General features: G+C 38.9%; 2 protein-coding genes across 5 annotated transcripts; both read left to right on the forward strand.

The window, feature by feature from the left end:
• Positions 1 to 1,357: 1,357 nt before the first annotated feature.
• On the forward strand, positions 1,358 to 3,351 carry LOC125504513 (trypsin-1-like). 3 transcript variants are annotated; one of them, XM_048666632.1, is made up of 5 exons: positions 1,358 to 1,676; positions 1,745 to 1,928; positions 2,199 to 2,311; positions 2,365 to 2,481; positions 2,751 to 3,034. In XM_048666632.1, the coding sequence occupies exons 1-5, from the start codon at positions 1,625 to 1,627 to the stop codon at positions 2,990 to 2,992; spliced, it is 708 nt and encodes a 235-aa protein (XP_048522589.1). In that variant the 5' UTR covers positions 1,358 to 1,624; the 3' UTR covers positions 2,993 to 3,034. The 3 variants fall into 3 exon arrangements, with proteins under 3 accessions (XP_048522589.1, XP_048522588.1, XP_048522587.1); XM_048666631.1 differs by lacking the exon at positions 2,751 to 3,034 and adding an exon at positions 3,063 to 3,351 and having other exon boundaries at positions 1,360 to 1,676; positions 2,097 to 2,311; XM_048666630.1 differs by having other exon boundaries at positions 1,361 to 1,676; positions 2,097 to 2,311.
• Positions 3,352 to 5,002: 1,651 nt separating this feature from the next.
• LOC109545613 (rho GTPase-activating protein gacN) lies at positions 5,003 to 6,789 on the forward strand. 2 transcript variants are annotated; one of them, XM_048666628.1, is made up of 5 exons: positions 5,003 to 5,153; positions 5,206 to 5,377; positions 5,617 to 5,985; positions 6,036 to 6,146; positions 6,198 to 6,789. In XM_048666628.1, the coding sequence occupies exons 1-5, from the start codon at positions 5,116 to 5,118 to the stop codon at positions 6,729 to 6,731; spliced, it is 1,224 nt and encodes a 407-aa protein (XP_048522585.1). In that variant the 5' UTR covers positions 5,003 to 5,115; the 3' UTR covers positions 6,732 to 6,789. The 2 variants fall into 2 exon arrangements, with proteins under 2 accessions (XP_048522585.1, XP_019771955.1); XM_019916396.2 differs by having other exon boundaries at positions 5,005 to 5,148.
• Positions 6,790 to 9,214: the final 2,425 nt, after the last annotated feature.

Below are 9,214 nucleotides of genomic sequence, written 5' to 3' on the forward strand. Positions count from 1 at the left end.
TAGCTCAGTATATCATACATTAATTAAATGAAATAAACATAGAATATTAACTAACACCCGGTATATTGAAGAATTTTGCAAACCAAAAATAATAGTCTTAGAATGCAAAGAAAAATAGCTGAAAGTGAAAGAAATCAATATAAACAGTATTTCGCTTTGTGTGCAAAATGGACAAAATTAATACTCCAAATATATGCCAAGACTTAAAGTAGCAACAACGCTACACATTTAAGTAAAAATATTTGAGTATCTGAACAAAGAATTATAGTCTCTTCCCAAATTTGATTGTCCTGACTAATCACCTGTTAGGCCTAATTAATTTTAGAACGTTTAAAAGTGTTGCAATTGTGATGTATTTTAGTGTGTGATATGATGAGGCTGTTGACGAACTGTGATTGTTTTTTAAATTAATGAATTTAAAGTAGCAACAACGCTACACATAAAAACTGATGATGGTGGAAAAATACACCGAAACGTATTTTAATTGATAAATAGAGACAATAAATGACTGAAACCCAGGAATTAATTTTGAGTTAGTATTAATAAATTATTTTCTAATCTAAATATGGGTACTTGTTTCCTGCCAGGACAAGAGCCAAATATTTTCATATAGCGGAAAACGAAGTCATTAATTTGGCTCAATCGCTAGATGAACTTTCAAGACGGTCATAGCAAGTTTTCCTAAAAACCGGTATGGTTGTGATCTTCGTATTCTTAATTCCAGTTATTATATCATTAATGATTGGCTTAAGTACAGCCTTCTCAAAGATGCTGTATTCCAGTTTCCCTTGTAGATTTTTCTTCAAACAAGATGGAACCAGCAGTTTGAGTTTTGTTACGAACTGGAAAAGGGCTGCAGAAGCAAAAGCTGGGTTTAAAAACACGATTTAGTACATTTAATCCATTTTTTTACACTTAGAACGTTTATTCCTTTTGCTAATAATTTCCAATGTGATAAAGTTTCAATTGAAGACGAGAGAAAGTTATTGCCAGATACCACTAAGAGGTATGAAGTCACAAATAATCTAAAAATAAACCACAGATCTCACACTTCTTTTGCAAGATTTTAGTTTAGAGTTCCATAAAATAAATAAACTATGTAATATTGCAATGACGGTACCATCTTCCAGTGCAAGTTTTGAAGGAACTTTCAGCACTTACTGACCGGCATTTTTTTTGTTGAAAAATATATTGCAAAAAATAGATTTAGAGTTAATTATAGATTCGTTTGCTGCTAAGCATCATAATAGAAGAATGCCTCTTCTAATGTTCTCCGTGAATAACTATTTCATTATTGATTTATGTCACCTCCTTATAAAACTTTCATTCACTGTTTATAATGCTATTTTCGTTATTTTAAGTATTTTTAATCTACTTTCGCTTAAGCGGAACATAAAGCTGGCGCCGTCACTGTCCGTGTAGGTAAGACATACGCATCTTAAATCCACATTTTCATGTGATTCGATGCATGAAAATCCAATAATAATCCTCACCAATTTATAATGGGACTGATAAACCCTGATAAACGGAAAGAAATCATCGAAACCACCATAAAACTCTGTGTTTCTATGATAATCTCCCAGAACGCTCATCCATTCAGCTAGTGAAGACCGAACCAACCAGAATGCTGTGGCTTGTAATCATCAGCGTGTTATCCAGCGCTTTAAGTGAATACGGTAAGTGAAGATGAAGAAAGGCTCTTGGTATCCACCAAGTCTACATCAACGTGTATTTCAAATTGAAGCTGAAAATGTGGAAGAATCTGGCTCCGTTCTGAGGCATGTGGAGAGCAGGATTGTTGGAGGATGGACGGTCAACATCAGTGACCATCCTCATCAGGTGTCGCTTCAGAGCTGGCACAGGCACAGTTGTGGAGGTTCTTTAATCTCTCCTAATTGGATTCTCACTGCTGCCCATTGCCTATCCGGGTGAGTTGAAATCTCACTGGAAACTGTAGGTTCTTCCGTTACTAGTGTCCCAAGCAAGTTTTTACAGCCCTAAACGATTATCTTTATATGCTCTGATAAGTAAATAAGCGCGAACTCACGCTGATTATTGTGGTAAGTTGGAAATGTGAGATCTAAGATTGATTTCAGTGGCGTGCACAGATACAGCTTCCGATTGGGGAGCGCCTTGTGGGCGGAAGGTGGCACGTTGGTGCTGGCCACCCAAGTAATTCCTCACCCTTTGTATAACAGTTCAACTATCGACTACGACGTGGGCTTAATCAAGCTGGCCAACCATCAAGAAGAAGTCAACAACACCATCCAATATGCCACTCTACCTCCAGAGGATTGGACTCCAACTAATGGTAAAAATGCCCACTGAGTGTTTTGAGGAAAACTCCTAATCAACTCAATCCAGGATCGATTGCTTCGGTAACTGGTTGGGGCACCCCGTACTATGGAGGATCTTTGATGGACGAGCTTCAGCAGGTGAATGTGCCAATTGTCAGCAACGAAGAATGCGAAGAATACTACAGTAGGTTTCTTGAAGTCTTTCGAAATAAGCTTTACCTTGCAAGCTGATGGGGTTTTCTCGTTGAAGATGTAGGCCACTGCTGCTTGCAAAACGGAACAAGTTGATCAACTGCACAATTTGACACTTTTCTTCTCTGAAGCTTTATGGAGATTTTGCGCCACCTTACACGCTACCATCTTCTTTGAGTAAAGCACTAAGCTTGCCTATTTTTCCTAGCAAATGAATCACTTTTGAGCAGGCAAAAGACAAAGCAAATTCCCCTGTTCCAGAGAACGAGTCGATAGTGTATGGTGTTTATGTGACTGGGCGAATGTTGTGTGCAGGATTTCTGGATGGAAGTGCAGATGTGTGCAATGGAGACTCGGGCGGTCCTCTCATAGTCGATGGTTATTTAACCGGAGTGGTTTCTTGGTCGAAATTTGGAGGCTGCGCCTCCGAAGGATTTCCTGCGGTTTACACCAGCTTCCCCAGTTTACTGTCCTGGATAAAGGAGCAAACTGGCCTAAACTAGATGTGTACTACTTTAAAACTACATAAATAAATCTTGAAACTATTCGGAGTTTAACTGAGGAACTTTCCAGGTGCTCTGACTGCAGCGTATTCAATTTACATCACAGACAGAATGTTGTGTGCAGGATATCCAGCAGGAGGATACGACGCCTGCAATGGCGACTCCGGAGGTCCATTGATAGTCGATGGTTATTTAGCAGGAATCGTTTCCTGGGGTTATCAGTGTGCAGTTGCCAACTATCCAGGCGTGTATTCCAGTGTTCCCAGTCTCTTATCCTGGATCAAGGAAGAAACTGGACTTTAGCAGTTTTCAATTTATGTAATATGGATCAAACCTCACATTAAACAGATGCATTTTTACATTTTTCTATGGAAGCTACAATGGTGTACAGTAATGAAAGTTTTGGCCTGCTTTGCCTGCTCGCTATTCAATTTGATTTATTTGAGTAGCATTCAGGAATATTTCAGGAAAACTGTAGGCAAAAAACATTTTCGTTATGGATATTTTTGGGTCAAACCTGCAAGAACTAGTGTGTTTTGCGATTTCCTAAGAGCTCTAATGTTAAATAACAAAAACAAACGACTTATCGATGGCAAGTAACATTTCCTCCGGCCTTGCGGAACGATGGTTTCGCCATAAATATGATGTTCCTTTGGTTCGTATGGAATGAGATCCTGCTTATAGATATACCTGAGGCCATTGCGAAATGCCTGCAATGACCAGCACAGTGTTTTTCTTTTGCTTGGAAAATTAGGATGCAAATAGCAGTTTTTTCATAGTTTTACATGGTTTTACTGGCTTAGATTTCTCGGTTCAGCCTAAAGAAAAAACGCACAGATTCATACAGAAAAGCGCCTTAGAATCCATTCCCATCAACCATCAATGTAAAGCGCTAATTTGCCGTGTAAAAGTGGATTATTTAGAAAACAATTGCAAAATATTGCAATAGGAACAATGTCGTCCATTCATGGCGTATTCCGTTATTCGGCAATAAATTACCTTTAATTAGCAAGAAAGAGAATATTAAATAATTGCGCTAATTAGCTGGGTACATCCATTCCAAAAAATGCAATGTAACAATTACTAAAAACTTCATTAGTTTCATACAGTTGACCCAAATATCCCACATTTCCTGATTATCGGCATTGATATTTGCGGCGAGATCGCGCATTATTATTATTCCTGCGGGCAAATTCTGCAGATCGCAGACCTAAGAACGAAGCAGTGAAAGTGCCCCAGCAGGAGGAAGGTTAAATAGACATTTTTGCTATGAAGATGCGCCCGCAGGAACGGCTTGAATAAGAATCTTCAAAACTTAATCCGGGTAGAAAGTGATCAAAAGCAAATTTACATTCAATTGATGCAACAAGACGCAACAGGACAAGAAGCATGAAGAAATCGACGAGTTGATTAAACAAAAACACCATGAATCATAGAAATTTGATAAGTTTCTGATAGTAGGCTGAAAGCAACTTGAAGAAGGTTGTAAAAAAAACTTGAAAAAAGTAGTGGAAAACTCTCTAGTTTTCACGAAATCCGGTCCTGAATTGCCATTCAGAGATGTTGCTCTTTTACTCACACCAACGGCCTGAAATCGACATCATTGTCTGCAGAATGCGGAACCGCGTTTTATTGTAAGCGCTTGATATTGATTTTTTATTGCCGATTAGCTGACAAGTTATAGTCCGGAAGCATCCGCTATAGATCACTTTTCCGGACTAAAATATCCCCATCTTGTCCTTATTGCGTTCTCCCTAACATTTACTGTAATCTGTTCTAATGAACTTTAGTCGAATTTTTCGGTAGGAATCCTCAAATTGCTTCCTACCAACTTTCGCCAGCCAATAGGTGAAACTCCAGATCGGCAATAACAGCAGAATCGTGAGACCCAAACAGTCGCCTACATCCATTTCCTCTATTTGGTCCCAAACAAATCGAGCTTTTTATGAACGAGTGCACGAAGCGCTCTTCTTACGTAATCCGCCATTATCATAAGCACAGGTAAACGACCTCACCTTAACGACGTAAAAATCAGCGAAAAAAAATTGTCAAAATTCAAAGTATTGACACTGAAAGCCGATAAACAATACAAGGAAATAGAGCCTGAAAGTGCCGGATTTTAAATGAAAAAAATTCTAAAAACGCCAAACAATCTAGTTAGGTAACAGCGAGTGGAACTTTTGAAAATGACTTTGAAATGTGGCCTGTTTTAGGCGCGTTTGGTCCAGAAGCTCCCACGGATCGCATGGTGATCAGAAAGAGAAACCGTCGAACTTCATGTCTGAAGAACAACAACTAGCTGTTGAAATTAAGGCTCTGAAGGAACAAATTGAGAACCTCAAGGCGGCAATCAGCGCCCTTCAAGGGGATACGGAAAAAAAGGAGGTGAGTAAAGAAATCGGAAGAAATCAAGATTCAAAATCAGCCCAACATTATACAGTGTCCCGTTGAGCTCTTAATTGAAATTTTAACTTTTTATTGAAATATCGGTAGAATGAATGATTCGATGGATTTTAGTGCAACTTGCTGTGAAGAGCCAAACACTGTTTCTAAATAAAAGTTCGTTCAGATTGTCGTCTTTTGAGCGCAAGTATGTCCCAGTACCCTTTTGATCATGTGTACAGGTGGCCATAGCAAAAATCGCCAGAGAGAAAGAAAAAATCACAATGGAACTGCTGAAGCAGCAAAGATCCAACAAGAACCTGCTCCAGCAGCTGGAAGATGAGCGCAAATTTTACTACCAAGAGAAAGAAACTTATTGCCAGGAAATGAACCAATTCAAGAAGCTGAAACAGGCGCTGAGCGGCACTTCGATGGCGAGCAAAAGCGAGCCATCAGTGGAACAGTACAAGAAGGAGATGGCCAAAGTGAAGCACACCTTAAACCAGACCTTGGAGGCCAACTACAACTTAAGCATCAAGTTCTTGAGGATGAAGAACACGAAAACCTGCCTGAAGACTGAGCTGAAAACCATGCAACTGGAGCACGAAAAGGTACTATTGTTTCCTTTGAAGCTGCACTAAAGTTGTTGATTCTACAACAGTTGCTTAACGACTACAAGACGAAGATCCACAACCTTTCCCAAGAACTGGACGATCTCATCCAGGAAAGACTTTCCACGCCGATTTCCTGCAGCAGCAAAAAATACCTACACGTAATTGGACCTTCAATTAAATAACTCGATCAATCCAAAAAACACTTCCAGCTAGTTAAGCAAAACAGTTGCCTGGTGTATGAGAACCTCTGCCTCCAACTGGAAGTGGACAATTTGCACCTGAAGTTCGAAAAGCTCAGGCTGAACAAAACGCGAAGCGAAACCAACAACAGACTGAAGTATATCAAGCATGAAACATCCAGGAGCAAAAGCGCCAGCAAGCAGCAGAAGAAAGTGCGCATCAAAGAAGAACGTCCAGAAAAGCTGGAGCGGGACATTTCCAACCTTCCATCCACCAGCCATGCTCATGAACAAATCCAGAAAATCTTCGAGCGACACCAACTCCCAGGCATTCCAGATATCAAAATTATCGACTCAAAATCCCACATTTCAAGCGTTCAGCCGCAGAAAGTTGCCGGGTATCTTCAAAGGGATCTTAGGAAAACTTCCGAAAAGCCCAACTCCAGATTGGCACTGTTCCAAATCTCCAGCAGCTCTTCAAAGACGTCGACCAATCACACTTTGGTGCGGGTTCGGTCGTCTCCAGAAATCGCTCCCAATGGTTCAAAGTACAATATTCACTGATACGATTCTTTCATTCATTATAAGCATGTTAAGGATAAATAAATTAAGTTACAAAGTTCTGGTTTGGTTATTATTTTAGTGGGTGTTGAGAATAGAGGTTTTTGTTGGAGTACTGTAATGGTGCGTCTAAACCTTTGGTGACCTAAAAATTCCTTTGATATTTCGTGAAAACACCGACAGAAAATCGAAAGTTTATTGCTGAAGTTCCAATGCCAAAGAGGGATAATCTGGATCTTTCCAATCTTCAAAAGGTTTTTTTATTAGGAAAAACCCTTCACTCAGAATCCATCTCTGGATTCATTTCGTTCTCTTCACAACTTTTCAGGGCTTGTTCTCGTCCATTTTTAAATTGAGGCCGGAATATTTTCTTTTGCGAATCACGCAAACCGAGTGAATGTCGGCATCTAGTGTATGTTTCAACTATTTCTTCACTCAGGTGCTTACAACCTCGTTATGTTGGTACCTACTTCATTCTACTGGCCAGAGATGTCTAAGAACTTTTTCAAGTCTTCCAAAACGTTTGAAATTTATGGAAAATTATTTTGGAATCACGTAGTTGTAAAAAAAATTAGTCAATTATTGTCGTATCTTTTGAAATTTGAAAGAGAAAACCGAAAATTAAATATTTTCCTTGGATTTCTGATCTCAAAATTTGTCCTACTCTTAGCACTTGTATTTTCTGCATGGAAAATTATTTTGCAATCACGAGTTATAAAACCAAATTAGTCAATTATTGTCGGAACGTTGGTTGGAATGAGCAGCAACATCGGGAACTATTGAAAGGGAAAACCGAAAATTAAATATTTCCCATGGATTTTGCAACTGAAAATTCGTTCTACGCTTAAAATTTTCTACATGGGAAATCAATTTGGGAATCACATAGTTATAAAAACAAATTGGTCAATCATTGTCGGAGCGTTGGAAATAGTATTTCGGAGCTGCAAATTTGTCGGCCGTTTTGCAGCAGGAACATTGGGAAGTATTGAAAAGAAAAACCTAAAATATTTTCCGATGGATTTGGGAACTTGTTTTTAATGGTTTTTTTCAAGAAACTCACAAACAACAAGCTTTTTCGTACAATTTCGTACTCGTAGGTGACAAATTTGCCAAACAAAGTCAAGCACCATGGCCGGCACGAAGGCCGGATTTCAATCCTCAAGACTAGATTTTTGTGCTTGTAGATACCTTGAAGTATTTAGTGTATGAAGAAACGATATCGGACACAAACTATTAATGCAATTTTTGGGGAAAAAGATCTACTTTTTAAATTGGAAGATCGTTCAATAAACGTGTGATTGAATCTATTGAAGTTGTGGACGTTATTTTCAACAACTTTAGTCAAAAGCTCATCAGTTTTCTGGTCCTGATGCTAACCTTATTTATTGTTGTGTTTATTAACTTGGTATTTTCTATTAAATTATTATTATCCTCTATTCCATCCATAAATAGGCAGGTTTTTTCCATAAATTCAGCGCACCGAATACTTTAATTGCAAATATCTCGAAAACTCTTGATCTTAGGGATAAAATATTGAAATCCATTTATTCGGGGGGGGGATGAGCTCTTCGGTAGCAAACACAGAAAAAAATTAGAGCGATTTAAAAGCGAATTATTGGCTCTGAAAGTTTGTCTCCCACGAAAACCCCTGGATTCCAAATTTCAGTCAAAAACTCCAAGATATTCAGGAGTTGTTAAAAAAAATAACTTTTTGAAATTAAATCGCAACCGTATTATTTTCTCAGAAATCCGTCGGTCAATTTTTAACCATTTCCAATGCGACACCCTGTATATGAGACAATGCAAGCTGTTGAATAAACGATGGCTTTCTCCACTATAATCACACCTTATTAGGTGTTTCACGAATTTTTCTTCTAACCACCACTCAGCAGGCCGAAATGCGCTGTCTATAATTTGGTTCAGTGTTGGGAGTCAATTTGCATTTATAAAGTCCAAACGACGAAATGAATCAGAAGCGTTTCGGGATGGTTTTCTTGTTAACTTTCTCTTTAGCTTATGCTGTGGATAAGCTGCTTTTTCTGGAGGATTTTCTGGGGAAATTGCCCGGGAAGATGTTGGAGGCGCGTCTGTGTTGGAGTCGAGGTATGAGAGAGAACTTTGAGCTTAGAGCTGTGGACATAAAGGCTGTTTTTAGAGCAAAATGTCCGCTTGCTGAAACTGCTCAAGAAAAGCAACTTAATGTACGCAGTTACCAACGATATTTCCTTGAAATCTTCGAGATTTAAGAGAATGTTTCTCGTGGATATGGACTGTGGATTTTTCGATGCACTCATCCAAGACGTAAGTCCAGGATTCACTCAAAGTTGCGCTAAAAAACCAGATTTTCCCCAACAGGCTCTCCAAAGGAAACTCTTCAAATTCCCATGGCTAATTTTCGGCAACACCACAACTTTAAGGGCCAAACGCGTTTATTTCCCCATCAACAGCTACGTTCTGGTTATCAGCGAATCAACCGACAAAACCTT

Source organism: Dendroctonus ponderosae, unplaced genomic scaffold (assembly GCF_020466585.1).
Source record: "Dendroctonus ponderosae isolate FM_Combo_2020 unplaced genomic scaffold, Dpon_F_20191213v2 Dpon_F_20191213_5, whole genome shotgun sequence".
Classification (NCBI taxonomy): domain Eukaryota; kingdom Metazoa; phylum Arthropoda; class Insecta; order Coleoptera; family Curculionidae; genus Dendroctonus; species Dendroctonus ponderosae.